The sequence below is a fragment of the Syngnathoides biaculeatus genome, chromosome 3, assembly GCF_019802595.1.
Source record: "Syngnathoides biaculeatus isolate LvHL_M chromosome 3, ASM1980259v1, whole genome shotgun sequence".
NCBI classification, from domain to species: Eukaryota; Metazoa; Chordata; class Actinopteri; order Syngnathiformes; family Syngnathidae; genus Syngnathoides; species Syngnathoides biaculeatus.
In genome coordinates, this window is record NC_084642.1 from 29,563,917 (window position 1) to 29,582,796 (window position 18,880).

Here is an 18,880-nt window from a genome sequence, read left to right on the forward strand (position 1 = left end):
AATGAATAAATAAATAAATAGAATATATAACTAAAATATATTTCAGACATCGGAGTCCAAGAATTACAATGTTACATTTTGTAACATTAAAAGTTCCAACAAATGGGATAGACGTTCACGAGATTCACCGCTGTAGTCTACTCCGGCAATGGACGATAATTGTGTGAGGCAAGTTTATTGAAACAAATTCATTTTACAATTTAATCAACAACACTTTTTTTTTGGAAGCCATGTTAGGAAGGCAAAATGGTCGTCAGTCACTGAGCCTCCATTTGTTGTTTAGTGATACTTAGTCTTGTGTTGGTAGTTTTAAGTGGTGGAGAATTTCACTGCGTCATACAGGATGGCAGAGTACTATGACGATAGTGCACATTTGTAGAAGAGTTGTACATTACTGTAAACATTGATGACTTAAAAGCAGAGTTGTATGTAATTGACGCTTTTCACCCATAGATGGCAATGGTTATCTTTGGGCTCCTGTAGAAGTGAAGTACTGTACTGTATTGCATATTGGTTCGTATGTTTACTACATTGTTGTTCATTATTATAAGGGGGGAATTTGCATTTGCAGAGTCTGCACATGGACTGAGGAAGCTCATTAATTAGTCATGACTGCATAAAATTAGAAGGTTGTGTGAGTAAATTTTGTATCTGTACCCAAAATGCAGTCCGCTTTAAAAAGGATGGTGACGCCTTGGTTAGAGTATCCAGCGTTGATACGTTGTTGATTGTTCATGAAACTGTCATTTAATGCCCTTTGAATAAGATGGTGCATCGCAGTGTACTTTAAAAATAATAATTAACAAGATACAAGATGTCCATCTGTTCTTTGCAATCACTATGTAGCTTGTTTTGAAGCAGTTATGGTTTTTCACAATTAAACATATACTTCTGTGTTTGTGCTGTCACTTGAATTTAGATGTTAGGTGTGAAAATAGAAGATATCATTTGAATGACGAAGGGCAAGATGTCAGGGAGTTTTAAGAGAAGTGGTTAAGTACTACATTACCATCTCATCCACAGATACAGTACATATTCCATCACAGAGGCCACAAATCTTACAAGAATAAGCCTAATCATGACAACACACATAAACAGGTATCAATGACAATCAATAATAATAATAATAATCAATAATGACAAGGAGAAATACACACGTGTAAATGACAATAAAATTGAGACTAATTTGAATGAAATTATGAACCATGTGACTCTTTTCACGTTTAGAAGGGAGCATTTTTAACTGGACAGTATTCTGTTTTTTATTTTTTAGTCTCTCAGGAGTTGCGTCTGTCTCGAAGAAGAGGCCTAATCTCCTGCACACCTGTTATATCTGTGCCAAGCTATTAATACATCTCCGGATTGGCCTTGTGGGTTGAAAAGAGGATCTCCAGGTTGTCACTCGGAAGACTAGACTAGCATACGTGCATCCTGTACCATTGGATGCCAAATGGTCCGCAGAAGTTATTTACCGTATCTCATCTAATGATCCCACAGGCAGCAACCAGAGTGAAAAGTAGACCGATTTTATCAGATGGCAGATAGTGAAGAAGAATTCAAGTTTGTTTTATTTGCAATGGATAGGGACTAAGTTGAAATACTTATTCATCTTTTCTTTCTGGAATATTTCTAATCATTGCTCAAGGAAGCCCGTCGACACGTGGATACAGGTGAATATTGATTAATTAGGGCACACTCATTGCTTGTAATGGAATATAAGCACTATGTACTGTAGTTAAGTGTTTTGTTTAAGAGCCACCTTGCGACCTGTATATATAATATCTGTCATGATCCTGCCGCTTCAGCATGAGCTGCGCGGGTGCCCGCGCGGCTGCGCTGATTGGGAGGCGCACACCTGCTCCTCATGCGGGCTGATCATCCCCTGTATAGATAGGACCCGGTGACGACTGGTCCTCCGCCAGTTCGTTGAGCTTTATGTCCCGTTCCAGCACTCTCGTACTCCTGACTGAACCTGTGTGTACCGACCTCCGTCCGTTCTCTGACCAACCTTGTAAGCCTGACTCCTTGACACTTCTGCCTGCATTGTTTCCCCGTGCACCGGACTGCCTGCTCGATCCCCGACCTCTGCATATAATAAACGTGTCTCTTCTTGAACTAACTTGCGTCTTCCGAGTTCCTGCATTTGGGTCTTACCTCTCGTTCCGATGGGACGTGACAGAACGAACTGGCCAATACAGGACCCAGCAGGAAAGACCCGGCGTCGCCCGGACCGACGCAAGGTAGACCGTCTGCCGGAGGACCAAGCCTGCCCAATCCGGGTAGGCTCCCTGACGTCCTCCACTTCCGTGTCTTACTCTCCGCCAGCGAGGTATGAATACGTCCCGAACACGACCCGTCCGGCTCCTCATATTCTTCTGGACTCTGACTTTTCGGAATATGAGGAGGACCGTGATTTGTATGACCGGCTGCCTGAGTACGACGCCGATGATTTTGATTTCGAATCTCTTTGCCCGGCTTTGCATCCTAGTCAGTTTGTTTCACCTCCCCGCGTTTCCAGCACCCGAACGTCTTCACCCGGTAGATCAAAGTACACCAATCGGTACGAGGGAACCCGATTGGCCATCTACCCGGGACCTCCGCGGGGCGGCCAGAGGAGACGCCCCGGCCGGGCGCTTCCTGGTGTCTCTCGCTGCGCGGCCACGAAGACACAGTCCTCCCACTCCTCGCCGGTAACGGTGAGACCGGCAGACCCGCAGCTGGTGGCGAGGCTTCCAGCCCAGAGGGAGGAGGTGCCGCCAAATCACGAGGCGTTCCGCCGCGAACTGCGGGCTGAGATTGAGCGGCAGAGCGCGGAATTGGCGGCTCTCACGGCCCAGGTCCGGCAAGGATTGGCAATCCAGCCGAGCTACGTTGACGTCGCAATGGCGACGGACTCGCTGGTGAGGCAGGCCCACGTGTCAGTTTCGACTGACTCTCCGCCTGCTCGGGTTCATGTTGCCGTGGAAACCGACCCGCCCCCTTGCCAAGTGCACGCCATAGTGGGAACGGACTCGTCATCTCAAGTGAACGCTGCAGTCGGAACGGACTCGCCACTTCAAGTGCACGTCGCAGTTTTGGCTGTTCCGAGCAGAGTTCACGCGGCAGTCGGAACTGACCCGCTCCCGAGACACGCCCACGTGTCAGTTTCGACTGACTCTCCGCCTACTCAGGTTCACGTTGCCCTGGAAACGGATTCGCCACCGAGCCATGCCCACGTTGCCGTTTCAACGGATGCAGTGCAAGCTCAGTGGCAGTGTGGACCGACCCGACGCCGCCTCACGTTGCTGTCCAGGAGGTGGCGACGTCTCCACAGCCGCTTCTCGTCCGTGCTCTGGAGTGGCAGTGGCGACTGGTCCGCGGACGCTCCACACTCCTGCTCTGTCGGCGACGGGCACGCCCTCACGTTCCTGTCCAGGAGGTGGCGACAGTTCCCCAGCCGCCTCACGCTCCCGTCCAGGAGGAGGTGGAGTTGGTGATGCTGCTGTCGCCTTCTCAAGTTGCTGTCCAGGAGGGGGCGGCGATGGCGCCGCCTTCTCAAGTTGCTGTCCAGGAGGGGGCGGCGATGGCGCCGCCTTCTCACGTTGCTGTCCAGGAGGGGGCGGCGATGGCGCCGCCTTCTCACGTCCCTGTCCAGCAGGAGCTGGGGAGTTCTGTGGAGCCACCCAGGAGCTGGAGAGACTTCGGGGTGGTGGTCATGGCTCTGGTCCTGCTCTCCATCATCTTCTTCACTCCTGAGTTCGCCCAGCCGCTTCAGGACCTGGCCTCGTTGGCGACCAATCCCTGGTCGTCTTGCAACGACTGCGTGGGAGGTTCTCGTCTGGAGCAGTGGCCTGCCTCGTTCTGGTTCCTGCCTCGCCGTTTGGTTCCCCACAGAGGTCGTCCGCCCAAGTCGCCCGTGGGGACCCTGGTGCTTGGCGTCCGGGTCGTCCTCCTGACCTGTCCGCCCGGACGCCTCGTGTTTGGTGGCCTGGATGGCCACCAGTCTGGGGTTCAGGGGGGGGCGTAATAGAATAAATAAATAGAATACTAATGTGTCTCCCCTGTGTCATTCTCCATAGTATCTGGATTTGGGTGCAGATGTCGCTTCACTTTCAAAAGAATAATGAAAAAAGGAAAATTTTGCCATTGCAGCTTGACCACCTTCACTGCCTGAACTCATGCAATACATATCATGTCAGTCTTGACATGTTGACAGCTGACAGCTCCAAAAAGTTTATCCAACAAGTTGACTCCATTACCAACTAACAGAAGATCTCGATGCATCCTTCAATCCACCGGGAGTTCTGAATGCAGATTAATGTTGGTATATGGAGATCAGCGCAGCCTTGGATCCATTGTGCAATCAGAATCCGCCTGGGCAGCCAGCCTATGTGACGGAGAAGCTCCAACCCACAAATTACTCACTGATTTTACTTATTCAGCTCAGCCTGCTCTCCTTTGACCTGTTCGTCAACTCATTCAGTGAGCTGCTGAGAGATGAACAAGCAGTCCAGCTGGTACTTTTCGTGTAAGTCCAACAAAATAAGGCGAAGATACAAAAAATAAAATTGTTCCAGCCTCTAGTAGTACCTTGCCCCTTCCATGTTTGTAATGTACATTCCCTTCTTTGCTTGTTACAGAATTCAGGACATTGGGATCTTGTTCAACCTCATCATCATTATCTTGATGCTGTTTAACACCTACGTGTTCCAGGTTGGTCTGGTAGCCATATTGCTGGAGAGATTTAGAGCTTTACTCCTGCTCTCCACACTCTATTTGACCTTCAGTGTAACACTCCATTCCTGGTTCATGGTGAGTGGGTGCATATATTTATTAAAAAATATATATGTATATAAACTGGATTAAACGTCAAAGTGGGGAGGCCTACCAAAAATAAGAATGAAAAAAAATGTTCATGCTGTATTGTAAAAGTTCACACAGGCCAACATTGCCTTACTCTTCTTTGTAGGACATTCACTGAAGAGTCTATGGGAAGGCAAATTATTGGGTGTTTATGACTAATTCAGCAAGCGCTAAATGGATTTTGGGTTAATTTTGGGTCCAATGAATTCACTCTTTTTGGTGAACTACATTCAGTTTGGAGACCAAAAAGGGCGTTGTCTGTGTGAACGGTCTTGACACTGAGTCACTCATCCATTACTATTGTGTGTAAAGCTATGAAAGTAAAATATTTTAGTTTGACATCAGTAGAAATCATCGATTCATGTGAACCAAGGTCCAATTCTCGTGAAGGTATTTAACTGGATTGGCATGTAATTAATACATATTTACTCCATCCAGCCTTTCGGTCAGCATCATTTGAATGCATTCACTTTCATTGACTCATATCTTTTCATTCTACATCTGCTTTTTGTCTTGTGTGATGAAAAGCAAAGTCAAGAGCGTTGGTTCTCTATTTGCAGAATCTCCGATGGCTAAATACCAACCGATTTATTTGGACAGATGGCCTTCTGGTGTTGTTTTTGCTCCAAAGAGCCGGTAAGCCATACAATGTACCTTATATTTCAACCCAAATGTAACATAAAATCACTTAACAAAACCATTCATAGCTTTTTTTTTTAAGTACATATACTTAATTTAAAGTGTTAAAATGAAAGCTGTTATTTCAAGGTTAATGAACCATTTGTTTTCATACTTTGACTCATCAAATCATGTTAGGTGTTTCTCTGCATAATTCATCTACTTTTCATTTTCATTGAAGGGCAGAAATAGAAAACTTGGAGCTCACATGTTGCTTACAATATGTTGAACAGCACCATGCAGTAATTTCATACTGTCATATAGTTTGGAGCCGAATAAATGCATCAGTTACACTATATAATGCTAGGTTATTCCCTTCTGACTTAAATGAATAAAAAACTTTTTTTTTAAACCTTGAGTTTCCTTTTAAAACCAATACTACACTGCAAAATCTCCCGTTCCCAAAAGTGTGATTATGAGTGTGCATGGTTGTTTGTTTATATGTCCCCTGTGATTTACTGGCAACCAGTTCAGGGTGTAGCCCGCCACCTGCCTAAAAATAGCTGGAATAGGCTCCAGCACTCCTGCGACACTTGTGATAAGCGGCTCTCAAAATGGACAGATAGCAACATCAATATTAGCGTTCAACACAAGACATTCATCACTGAGATACTTTACATATTTTTGTATTTCCTTTTAAGCATCCATCAATCCATTTTCTTCGCCACTTATCCTCACGAGGGTCGTGGGGAGTGCTGGAGCCTATCCCAGCTGTCACCGGGCAGGAGGCGTGGTACACCCTGAACTGGTTGCCGGCCGATCGCAGGGTACATGGAGACAAACAGCCGCACTCACAATCACACCTTGGGGCAATTTAGTGTCCAATTAATGTTCCATGTTTTTGGGATGTGGGATGGGGAGAACATGCAAACTCCACACAGGCAGGGCCAGGATTGAACCCGGGTCCTCAGAACTGTGAGGCCAACGCTTTATCAGCTGCAACACCGTGCCGCCCCTTTTCAGCATTTTCCTGTATTTTTTTTTTGTGTCAACAGCTTCTGTGTTGTACTACTACTTCTACAAGAGGACCTCGGAGTATTTGGGTGACCCCCGCCTCTATGAGGATTCACCATGGCTGCGAGAGGTCTTTGCACATGACAGGCAGTGAGGCCCCCTAAGAATGATTAGCAAAAGGCAAGAGATGGTGTAAAATCCACTACATGTTGGACCATGTGGCAAAAAAACAAAATAAAATAAACACATACACACACATGCACATTCCTGTGAAATGCGCCTTAAAGCAGATCGATATGTATTGTTCGTTTTACAGGAATGTCCATCCATTTATTTTTTTTTGCATATTTGTTCAAAAGTTGCTTTATTTTTCCAAGAATATTAAATACATTGCTGACCTGTCTCTCCTTACTTATCCGTAGACTGAAATTGCCACATCACACAGGAATCATGGTAGTGAAAAATGTCATTCCCACGTGCCAAAATTCTCGAGTTGTTTTTCAAGTTTGAATGTTGAGAATTCTGAACAGAGTATTTAGTAGTTTAAGATTCACCACATTGTTATGCAGCATCTTCTAAAGGCTGCATGTATTTCCATTGATTTAAAAACACTTCAGATTGTGTATTTTGCTGTGTGTTGTTTTAACAATTTAACTTTCTTGGTAACCACTTGAAAACTCAGCTGCATTTAAACAGTTTTCCCATCATGTTTAACTTCAAACATTTTTTCTTCAGTTCCTTTTTAACCTCCATGCTCATGTATGAATTCACAGTGATGCACTCCAAAATAATTGCAAGTCCTGACTCGACACTCCATAAACAGAATTATGTAGAACTAATTCTGCAGGACTGATAATTTGTCATTCAACTTTTTAAAGATAATTTAATTTTTTTTGTCAGCTCTCAACTGATTATGCTTTATATTATCTGACTAATTAGCATGAGGCGGCACAGTGGTGCGACTGGTTAGACCGTGGGCCTCACAGTTCTGAGGACTGGGTTCAAATGGCTCCCCAACCTGCATGGAGTTTGTATGTTCTCCCCATGCCGGACTGGGTTTTCTCTAGGCACTCCGGTTTCCTCCCACATCCCAAAAACACACAACATTAATTGGACACTCTGTAAATTATCCCTAGGTGTGATTGTGTAACTGTTGCTCATCTCTATGTTCCCTGCGATTGACTGACAACCCGTTTTGGGTGTACTCCGCCTCCTGCCCGATGACAGCTGGGATTGGCTCCAGCAATCCCGTGACCCTTGTGAGGATAAGCGACAAAGAAAATCGATGGATGTTTGCATCAGTTACAGTATTTGCCAGCAGTCTTGACTTCTATCCCCCAATTGTCTATTATCAAGTGTAACAGTTCAAGCATCCCTGTTAAGTTCTATGAGAATAGTGTGGCCAGTAAATGAAACCAGCTCATGTGATTTAGAGTCAGTCTAATTGATTATGGTAATGCATTTCTAGAAACACCACAGTCAGATACTTGTATACAATGAAATAAGACAAGAGATTTCAAATGCATTTTATGGTTGCTCCCTAGTTTGAAACCACTCTGTCAAACGTGCAGTTGAAAGCATGATGCCAGTGGACGGGTTTGGGCCTGATCCTGCAGCTTTTTCACCTCCTTCTGAAGCGATGCATTCTCCAGATTGAACTGTGAACCGAGAAAAGAAATTGGCCAAATGGAATCTTTAAAAAAATAAATGCACAAACATCTTTCGTGAAGAGAAAGGGAAGTCTAACTCACCCTGATAGCGTACTTGTAAAACAACTCTGCTTCCTCTTGCTTGCTAAACTGAAATTACAACATAAGAGTATTCTGGCTGTGAATATGGAATTAATGGAAAAGTAGGAGGAATTTCTGATCTGAGGGTAAGTATGAGGTCTTTTCACTTAAAAACAGAATATTGTACAATGATTTGCAAGTCACGTTAAACCTATATAAATACAATTTTAAGGTATGCTTATTTATATCAGTTTGAACATTATATGTCTTTCTAATTTATTCAATTAAAGATGGGTTAAATGTGTTTTGTTTTTGAGATTCCACACAACCTCCTAAGGTCATTGGAATTGGGGTTGTACACTGGACATCAAATTTTTGAATGGCTGGCGCCATTTTAACTATTTTTACGTGATCACATGACTTAAAGGAAGTGACGTATCATGTGCGTAAACAAAGGCTTGGATACAGATCAATTCCTACACAATCACAGCTCTGATTTCTCTGATTTATCCTCATCTGGTAGGAAATAGCAGTATCGGTTGATCAGGAAGACGGTGGAATATTTCCATAAAGATTTTAACCTGTGGCTGTTCCAGCCAACAGGGTGGCCAGGGTCCAAGTAATACTGAAGTGTTCTTTGGCTTTGGTGGAAGTCGGGAGTGTTGACATGATGATGGTGAAGGCATAAAAACAATATATATATTTATGTGTGACATGTTGAACCACTTCAAGCTGCATATTCGCCGTTTTGGGTCGACTACTCTGTCTTTGAACTTCTATTTTGTGTTCGTTATTTTATTGTTTGTGTTGTATGTGATTAAATTGTCTTAAACGCAATATAACTGCCTGGTTGCATTTTTGTGGTTTGAGCAAAGGGGACGTTAGTCTAAATTCACATATAACAGTGCACAAAATGTTCACTGCATAGCCAGGCCTGTTTGTCATACGGCTCAGGGTGACGACACACTTCACTAGACACTGGGTCCTTAAATGTTTCTTTTTCTTACTGGCCAGAAAATGCCACCGAACCTTCCTTATGGCAAAATTTCACAATACAGTAGGGCACGTGTCCGATGGTGGTGGTAATGTATGTGATGACACTACAAATCAGCCATGATTTATTTGTTCACGCATAGAATATGTCCCATCCACGCAAGTAGGTCATGTGACTTGCCAAAAATGGCGGTGCCCATGAAAATTCATAATTGCCAATAAAAATCTTCTCAAAACACCATTAAAGGTATCATATTAACAATTACAGTACATATGACATGACCTATCGGATTAAGGCTTTTCATTTTTCAGTGAATGACTGGAGCATTCCTTTAAAAACATTCCCACTTGGGGCTGACATCACCTCACCACCTTATTCCATTTATGTGAATGCTGCCTCACCATGTTTGCCTTGGACTCTGCAAACCAGAGTTCCCAGAGAAGACCCATACAGGGATGAGCAGAACATGCAAAGTCCACACAGGACGAACCAGGATTGGAATCCCGGTCCTCAGAACTATTAGGCCAACGCTCTACATATGGTCCTTTGTTCCAGCCCTCCTTTGAACAATATAATCTTATTCCAAGTGTTGCAATGACGTGACTGATCATTTAACAAAGTTAAGGAACACTTTGGTACTGTGGGCCCAAGCATTTCGTAGCTCGAGGATAACCCACGCAGGGTCTTGGGAGATCATGCAAACTCCACATAGATGAGGCCAGGATTTGAACCGTAGTCCTCAGAGCTGTAAGGCAGATGCTCTTACCAGTTGCCCCACTGTTCCACCAACTGAGAACTAAAATTTTTAAATTTCAGTGATTTGAATGCTAGTGGCAGCACAGTGGGATCAGCTGGAAAAGCGTTGGCCTCAAAGTTCTCAGGATCTGGGTTCGATTCCGGCCCCGTCTGTGTGGAGTTTGCATGTTCTCCCCGTGTCAGTCTGGGTTTCCTCCTGGCACTCCAGTTTCTTCCCACATCCCAAAAACATGCAACATTACTTGGACACTCCAAATTGGCCCTCGGTGTGATTGTGAGTGTGGTTGTTTATCTCAATGTGCCCTGTGATTGGCTGCCAACCAATTCAGGGTGTACCCCGCTTCTGGCGCGTTGACAGCTGGGATAGGCTCCGGCACTCCCCGCGACCCTAGTGAGGGTAAGTGGCTAAGAAAATAGAAGGATGGAATGAATGGTAGTCCCAGTTCCAATCGGTTCTCGATGCCCAACCGTAATCAATGCCATCTTTGTCTGATTACAATATTGATGATAATTGTGATTATTATTTTTGCCATAATATTTTAGCCCTCGTTCATCGTGAAGTGGTTCATGGCTTTGGGGAAACTATACTGTCTTCTTATCAAGACTGGCCTATACTTGAACAAATCAAATCTCGCAGGAAAACAGTAGTCGTAGAATAATTTTTACTCACCCTGAGGCAAATAAGCGCCAAGTAGGCCCACACCTCAGCGTTCTGGTTGTTCAAATGGTTGGCCTCTGTCAACGCTTCTTCAGCTATCCAAAGCTCCTCCAGCTATATAATCAGACAAGACACATTCAACTGAGTCTCCTTTTCCGCTAGACATGGAAGTTGGTGGGGGTATACTGTCACACATACCACCCCCCACAAAAAAAAAAAAAATCTGAATACGTTCCTGTCAAGACCATTGTTCATAACAAAGCAGATGTTACAACAGGTTTTCCAGTAAAATGTAATGTTGATCCTTTAACTTACAGTACACTGAGGGTTCCTTGTTTTTTTTTTTTTAAAGTTTCTTAAACCAATTAGGTTTAATCCTAACCCAATTTTATGTGAGCCGAATATATTTACAATACAGTAGATTACGTGTTATGGCAAAATATAGAGTAACATGTTTTTGTACTGTTGCCTCTTATTGTGTTTTGCTGAGAATCAGAATCAGATTTAATGGCCAAGTATGAACAGGATCCTCAGAATTGTGAGAATGTGCTAATCAGTCAACCACCATGCTGCCGTCAAACTATATCCATCCAACCATTTTCTTAACCACTTATCCGCACAAGGGTCGCAGGAGTGCTGGAGCCTATCCCAGCTGTCAACAGGTACACCCTGGACTGGTTGCCAGCCAATCGCAGGGCACATAGAGACAAACAGCCGCACTCTCTGTCACACCTGGGGGCAATTTAGAGTGTCCAATTAATGTTGCATGTTTTTGGGTTGTGGGAGGAAACCAGAGTGCCGGGAGAAAACCCGTCAAGGCACGGGGAGAACATGCAAACTCCACAGAGGCAGGTCCGGAATTAAACCCGTGACCTCAGAACTGTAAGGCGAACGATTTACCATCTGATCCACCGTGCCGCCCCATAAAAATATATTTTGTAATAATTTCCAACAACTCCACAAATATTGGTTACACTGTAGATGACTTTTTACCCGGTAACAGGAGATACCCAGGCCCAACCAGGTGAGGCAGGAGGGAGATTTTTCACAAGCTTGCAGGTAAGTCACTTTAGCTTGCTCAAACTAAAGGGGAACAACAGAAAATGACAATGACTGTTTGAATCCTTATGTTGCAATGGCGCTCTATTACCAATCCAACTGCCGCACGTAACGCTAATACAGTAATGAGTAATGTACAGATTCCACTGTCTGTCATATTTAACAACATATTTAACCTTCTCCTCCTGTAAATAGATGGATCCTAGGCGGAGAAGCACAAGGTGAGTGTCTGATGGCTGCTCTGGGAAGTCTAGGCTCCGTTCATAGCTTCCCTGGGCCTCAGCGAAGGAGCCGCACAAGTAGTGGCAGTGACCATCCAAAGCCCACATATCTGCAACCTGCTCATATTGTGAAAAATGTTTCAGTCAATATGGTTCAGAAATCCAGTGGGAAAATGTGTTATAGTCTGATAAAACCAAGGGTAGTTATAATTCAAGAAGGTTGGTTTGAATGAATTGTCTGCAGTCAGCACACAGTCCTTACCGGCTCTACCCGAAGCAGCGCCTCCCTGAGGGTGACAATAGCACTGCAATATTCGGCTCTGAGGAACTGCACGCAAGCCAGATGAAAACTGTGATTGCCCTTTGATGACAGTTCCTTGGAAAGAGCATGCTCTGCCATCTGACAATAGATGAGAAATGTGAGAATAATTGTAGGTATTACTAATGCATCTTCGGCTTTCCCTCTTTTTTTTAAAGAGTTTTCCTATTTTATATGCGTTTGAGACAAATTGCTTTTATCTATTTTCCCTCACAGGCCTTACAATGTTCCCAACACTAGTGGATTTTTCAATTTGTTTTCATCAATATTTGAACGGTGTGAGTCTTGAAGAATACGTTTCTGTGTGCCTCTTTACCTCCAGGGCGTAGTTGTGCAACAGAAACTCAAGGGTCTCTGTGTAAATGGATTTGGGGATGACTTTTTCTTTTGGCTCGCTATGCACGGTATCCCCAGTCTCAGTGTCTGAGCAAAACAGATTGTAACAGTTACAATTGTGCTTGGAATCACTCTGAAATCCTTTCAACTTAACAGAAAAGATGAAAGACAATAAGCAGTCATTTATGATTGATTATTGTTAATATTTAAAGAAAGAACATTGTAGGTTCAAGTATCTTAAAACTTATTTAGTCAATAAAATATAAACTATAGCTGTATACGTGAAAATCGTGGAACACGGGAAACAAAACTACACAGAAAAATCACAACATAGACCATGACAAAAAATGCACTATGTAATATATACATATGAACTAAATATAATTATATGCATAAATGTATTTTTATTTTATTGGTAAAATGACTTAAAGATTCAAAACTCCAACTGTACAACTTTTGACTTGACTTGGAAAACAAATCTCTTCAACTATATCAAATTTAATGGGTGGTCTGAACACTTTCCGTATCCACTACATTATATAAAAGGCAGTATGCATTGCAAACCAAATCCCATGTTCTATAGAAGTACTGTAGATCAAAAATTCATTAAAAGCTCTTAAAATACAAACTCTAGATGATTTATGTGTGCCATAAAACCAATATCAATGACGGGATTCTTACCACTCTGCTTCATGTTAGGAGAGTGGCTGGTAGGTGCAATGGTCTTTTCTTCTTCCTGGCACTTTTGTTTGTCACTCTCCTCATCCATATCTGACTCTTCGCTCTTGTGCGGCTGATTGCTGGCTTCCTTTGCCTTTAGAAGGCTTTTGGCTTCCAGGAAAGCCCTCTCAGCTAGGATGGATTTGTTCTGACTGTCCTGAACCAAACCTGGGAAGTAAATGCAGAAATGGAATGAGGCTTCTGACCGCATTAATCTCCCCAGTTTTAGGGCTTACCCAGCAACGTCCAGGCCACCAAACTTGGAGGCTCTATGCTGGTAGCTCGCTCCAAGAAAGTCTCAGCTTGCTCAAAATCATTAAACATGGCTGCCAGCACACCACACATAATCAGACTACAGAGCAAAAAGATGATGTAAAAAAATTCGGAGTCACGATTCAGCTCTTTAACATGCAAATTTGACTAACTGTACTCTACTCTTCATGAAAATACATCATCACTTGCTCAGTCAAAAATGACTGAAGCAATCTAACCTGGGCTGGTGGGACTGCTGGACGGCAACAGCATCATGGAAACACATTTTAGCCTTCATATAATCTCCAGTCTGCATGTAGAGGTTTCCCCACTCAAATTTGTGAGATGGATCACGGGGATTCCTGACAACCAGCTGCAGGAAATCAGATAAGATTTACAGGCTTTGATTATTCACATCCCTCAGTCACGAACACTAATTATTCATGCAAAAGGCCAGAATTCTTTGGCTTCTGAAGTGACAATTTAAGTGAGGATATTTGAGGTTATAAGTGTCATGGGCTAGGCCTGGCCTCTGCCATGAGGGGCGTGGCCAGGCCACTGCTCTGGGAGGGACCACCTCTGACAGCTGTTGTTCATTTCATGATATTTAGACCAGGCATTTAGGTTTGGAATTTGTCACTGGCATTTGCCAATTCGTTGTGTTGCATTTACTGCATATTGGATTCTCCACTACTGTGCGCAATTTAGAGCAATCCCTCGTCACAGCGGTTCTGTGCCCTTTTAGTTTGACCACGTCTTGTTATGCTTCTTGGTTTTCCTCATAGTCATCGGACTTTGTTTCATGTTTTTTGGATCCTGCCTAGCCTAGAGTTTTTGCGCCTCTGCTTTGTTTTGGACTGCATTTTGGTATCGACCTATTTCTGGAATAAAGCCACTTTGAAGATTATGTCATTGCCTGGAACTCCTGCAATTGGGTCCACCTCCGTGCCGCTGGTTCATGACAGAACAAACTGGCCAGTACAAGACCCAGCAGGGAAGACGCGACGTCGCCGGCCACACCGTCTGGCACGCTGCTTGTCTGCCTCCTAGCGCTCTCAGCCTGAGGATCAAGCACCCCCTATCCGAGTGAACTCCGCTTATCGTCCTCTCCAACCTTGTCACCTGCACCTCCCATGTGCCATGATTACATCCCAACCACGACTCGCTCACCACCACAGAGCTTGTTGGACTCAGATTTTTCGGATTACGAGGAACATCTGAATTTATACGACCGGCTGCTGGATTCCAACTCTGATGATGAATTTTCTCTCCCGGTGATGAGTCTCAGACAGTTTGTCTCGCAGGCGATCGAGCCAAAACAGACTATTACCCACTCCGCGCTAACGACCGAGCCACAGCGGGATCCCGCTTCCGTTCCAGCAACAGCCAAGCCACAGACGACATTCATCCACATCTCGCTGCCGGCTGTGCCTCAGCCGACTTCCGCCGACGCTTCGCTGGCGACCGACCCAGGGGACTCGAAGCTGATTATCTTTGAAATTGTGAATCTCATGGACAAGATTCAGCGGAGATTTAAACTATGTCGTTCCAGGATGGCTACAGCTGATTCAAGCCCATGCGTTGGTGATGAACAACCCGCTGCCAAGCCACGCTTACAGCGTGGTGGCAACGGACTCGCTGCCAAGCCATGGTCCCGTCGCGGTGGTGACAGACTCGCTGCCATACCAAGTCCATGCCATGATGGCGACCAACCTGCTGCCGAGCCATGCCCACGTCGCGGTGGCAACAGACCTGCTGCCGTGCCACACCAGGCCTCGGTGGCAATGGAACCGCCATCCATCTGCGGCCACTTATCGGTGGCAACCAAGCTGCCACCGAGCCACGCCCATGCCTCAGCGGTGACAGAGCCGCTGCCGGTCCACATCCACGCCTCAACGACAACCAATCCTCAGCCATCTGACGACCACCCTTCAATAGTGACCGATCCTCGGCTGCCCAATGATCACATTCATGCCTCGATGGCGATCGATCCTTGGCTGCCCGATGACCGTGCTTCAGTGGCGACCGATCCTCAGCCACCCGACGACCGTGCTTCAGCGGCGACCTATCCTCAGCTACTCGACGACCAAGCTTCAGCGACGAACGTTCTTCGGCCGCCCGATGACCACGTCAACGCCTCGACAGCGACCGATCCTCGGCCGCCTGATGACCACGTCCATGCCCCGTCAACAACCCCTCCACGGCCACCTGTCTCAGCGGCGACGACCCCTCCACAGCCGCCCATCTCGGCAGCGACAGCGACTGGTCCACGGCCGCCTCAACGACGACGAGGCTACGACCGCGTCACATTCCTATGCTGGCGGGGATGACGACTCCACGGCCTCCTCATGCTCCTCTGCCAGCGGCGACGAAGACTCCACAGTGGCCTCACGTTTCTGTGCCGAAGGCGACCGGTCCACGGCCGCCTCACATTCCTGTTTCGACAGCGACCAGTTCACGGCTACCTGAGGACCACGTCTCAACGGCAACCATTTCCCGGTGTGACGGTCTGAGCGCTCCCCCATATTTAAAAGTCTCTGTGTGATTAATGGGAATGCGTTACTAACAGGGGAACTCTGGGTACGTAGTAGCCGCTTACTGGGAAATCCCCTGGTCTCATAGTTCCCCTTCTATATAGAGGGAGCTAACATATGTTATATCCTAACCGTAACCTAACCTTAAAACAAAAGTTGATAAAAAGTAATACGTATATATGTACATACACTGTGTTTGTCTTTCTGACATGTCCATAGTGAACATGAACACTCGGCAACAAGTTGTCGAATGGCACATGTTGAAGCATGGATGGGGATGTTTCAGACGAGCCAGAAGTTTACAAAATATACGTGCATTAATCACAAGGAGACTTTTCAGAACCTGGAGCGCTCAGACCGTCACACAAGCTGCCTGATGACCACGCCTCAATGGCGACCTAACCATTGCCGGCTCATGTCCACGTCTCAGCGTTGACCGACCCGCAGCATCCACTGGCTCGCGACCACGTTCTGCGAGGTCTTAGTCCGGAGCCATCACCTGCTCCCGTCTGGTTCCAGCTATGCCTATGTGTTCCTCCCCGAGGACGTCCACCGGAGTCCCTCCGTGAGGACCCTGCTGCTTGGCATCCTCGCCGACCTGCTCAGCCAGATGCCCCGCTTTGGGTGAGAGCCTGGGGGGGGGTTTGTGCCCTCCCCCAGACTCGTTTCCGCCATCCCCTGGTCATATTTTTGTTTCGTTTTTCTTGTTCTGTCGCGTCTGGGATCTGCGCCTTGGGATGTCATGGGCATGGCCTGGCATGGCCTGGCCTCTGCCACGAGAGGTATGCCGAGGCCACTGCTCTGGGCGGGACCACCGCTGACAGCTGTCACACAGCTGTTGTTCATTTCACGATATTTAGACCAGGCATTTAGGTTTGGAATTTGTCACTGGCATTTGCCAATTCGTTGTGTTGCATTTACTGCATATTGGATTCTCCACTTCTGTGCGTAATTTAGAGCAATCCTTATTCACACCGATTCTGTGCCCTTTGAGTTTGACCACGTCTTAAGTGTGTTTTTACCTCTTGGTAGTACTGAACAGCCAGATGGTAATTCCCAATGAGCTGAGCTTCTCGGGCAAAATGTCTAAGATGAGAGGTACTCAAATGGATCTCATCAGGGGAGTCATCTTCCATTCCATTTGAATAAATCTAGTAGGGAAAGAATCAAAAGTTACACAATCAGGTGTGTATATGTGTGCAAGAGTTGTTGTATTTGGTGGAGTGCTTTCAAATGTACTTTATTGAGAGCAACATGCATCTCATCGACCAGGTCCACATAGAGCTTGCTGACAAATTCGTGTAGATCCTGTTGCTCAGTAAACGTGTCTGTCTGTTGCATCTTGTCACGCACAAACTTCACCACAGTGGGCTGCACAGAAGTGCGTACACACACACAACAAGCAATTACTGTACTGCATAAAGAAAACAAACAAGAGCATACCTTCCAACAAAAATGTGTTTTGAAGGTCAAATGGTGACAAATGAAGTTATCCAGACCTTTATTTGCTCTTTGAAAGCAAAATATCTGCCGGACACATTGAGAGCTCCCATGAGCTGAGCCATCATTTGCTCCTGATTGCAGCCATTGGGCAGTTTTAGTCTTGTTCCAAACAATTCCTCATACTGCTCCAAAATGTGCTTCACCACATTGCCCACCTGTTTGTGAAAGTTCAGTACTGCCTATATGAAAGAAAAGTGTAGTTTAGTTTCAGGAGTGAGTAAAGAATACCCCTCAGGGCACATACGGAAGGCTCCATTCTTTAATCCAGGGGTGCCCACACATTTTTTCCCCAAGATCTACCGACATGGAGGGGGGCATCACAGTGGCTGACGGAAAATAGGAAGCCACCTAGAATGTTAGAAGGGACCAGGATTGGTTAAAGCGAACGTCAATCAATCTACTCGCACAACTGACGTATTGGGCACACTTGAATCAGGCAATGAAATGGATTATCTTTAATAATCTAATCGTTTGGGTTTTTTTTTTTAAACAGACGGTCACGCAATCGACAAAAACTGAGCTGGTGATTGACTCGATCACAATCGACGCATTTCGCAACCCTGCTTTCATCTGTCCCACTGAGAGTCCTGTAATATTTGTTGCATTAATTGAGTTGCTTCTTCTCCTACAATTGCTTAGTTAAAGTATTTATTATTATTACCATTTTTAAATTACATTTTTAAAATTATTATTTTGATGATGCAGTTAAAGTGCTTTACTGTAAACAACAACGCAACAAGTAGTCGTAAAATAATACAATTCATTCAGTCATTCATTCTCCTCTGCTTTTCTGAGGTCAAATTATTTTCTGTATAACAATAAGGATATAGAGAAAAGTAACTGCGATGGTACAGGTGTCAGTTCTGTCAAAATTATTACATATACAGTATGCATCACACACACTCATACCTATCCATCACACACACTCATCCCTATGTGTCTATTAATGTGCCACACACACCCATCTCTGGGAGATGTTGGGTCTTGGATGGGGGGTTTGGCTGTTTGGCAGCAGTGCCTGGCAGTCCTGCCCCCACTCCCGACTCAGTGGCTTTTACTGATTTTAATGGGCCACGCAATTTGGAGGGGGAATGATACGCGGGTCAAGACCAATGACTGCCAGTCAGGGACCTGACAGTAATAGTAATAAGGCAGAGGTGGGTTCTCACTAAGCTTCTTGGTGATGCTTGAGGTCAGGCCCCCAGGCCTGGATGACTGCTTGCCATTAGGATCCTGTCCCCTATCATGCCCTGCAGCTGATCCGCCCCACTCTTATCTTTCCCTTATCAGGTGCCCTCCTTTCCAACAGACAAAGAACACTGTC

At 45.3% G+C, this 18,880-nt stretch overlaps 4 protein-coding genes across 11 annotated transcripts in view; 2 read left to right on the forward strand and 2 right to left on the reverse strand.

The window, feature by feature from the left end:
* Nucleotides 1–2,296, reverse strand: part of LOC133498431 (CD151 antigen-like) — a 32,114-nt gene extending 29,818 nt beyond the window's left edge. Inside the window, exon 1 of the mRNA XM_061815236.1 lies at nucleotides 2,155–2,296. The gene's annotated coding sequence lies outside the window, so the exon portion shown is untranslated. The remainder of the gene's footprint in view (nucleotides 1–2,154) is intronic.
* Nucleotides 224–7,719, forward strand: LOC133498432 (transmembrane protein 138-like). Its single transcript, XM_061815239.1, has 5 exons — nucleotides 224–1,670; nucleotides 4,132–4,507; nucleotides 4,620–4,791; nucleotides 5,403–5,478; nucleotides 6,516–7,719. Exons 2-5 carry the CDS (start codon nucleotides 4,308–4,310, stop codon nucleotides 6,626–6,628), a joined length of 561 nt encoding a protein of 186 aa, XP_061671223.1. The 5' UTR covers nucleotides 224–1,670; nucleotides 4,132–4,307; the 3' UTR covers nucleotides 6,629–7,719.
* LOC133498430 (uncharacterized) lies at nucleotides 2,166–3,476 on the forward strand. Its single transcript, XM_061815234.1, has 2 exons — nucleotides 2,166–2,329; nucleotides 2,519–3,476. The coding sequence occupies exons 1-2, from the start codon at nucleotides 2,166–2,168 to the stop codon at nucleotides 3,474–3,476; spliced, it is 1,122 nt and encodes a 373-aa protein (XP_061671218.1).
* Nucleotides 7,720–7,872: 153 nt separating the features above from the next.
* cfap70 (cilia and flagella associated protein 70) overlaps nucleotides 7,873–18,880 on the reverse strand; it is a 36,685-nt gene continuing 25,677 nt past the window's right edge. For 7 of the 8 annotated variants that reach the window (XM_061815228.1, XM_061815232.1, XM_061815226.1 and 4 more), the window contains 13 exons: nucleotides 17,553–17,735; nucleotides 17,293–17,424; nucleotides 17,076–17,204; nucleotides 13,759–13,892; nucleotides 13,504–13,619; nucleotides 13,229–13,435; nucleotides 12,528–12,634; nucleotides 12,155–12,292; nucleotides 11,848–12,009; nucleotides 11,606–11,695; nucleotides 10,625–10,726; nucleotides 8,226–8,273; nucleotides 7,873–8,132 (listed from right to left, as the gene is read on the reverse strand). In XM_061815228.1, the coding sequence (XP_061671212.1) occupies nucleotides 8,034–8,132; nucleotides 8,226–8,273; nucleotides 10,625–10,726; nucleotides 11,606–11,695; nucleotides 11,848–12,009; nucleotides 12,155–12,292; nucleotides 12,528–12,634; nucleotides 13,229–13,435; nucleotides 13,504–13,619; nucleotides 13,759–13,892; nucleotides 17,076–17,204; nucleotides 17,293–17,424; nucleotides 17,553–17,735 (1,647 nt within the window). In that variant the 3' untranslated portion in view covers nucleotides 7,873–8,033. The remainder of the gene's footprint in view (nucleotides 8,133–8,225; nucleotides 8,274–10,624; nucleotides 10,727–11,605; nucleotides 11,696–11,847; nucleotides 12,010–12,154; nucleotides 12,293–12,527; nucleotides 12,635–13,228; nucleotides 13,436–13,503; nucleotides 13,620–13,758; nucleotides 13,893–17,075; nucleotides 17,205–17,292; nucleotides 17,425–17,552; nucleotides 17,736–18,880) is intronic. The other variant, XM_061815229.1, reaches the window with a different exon arrangement.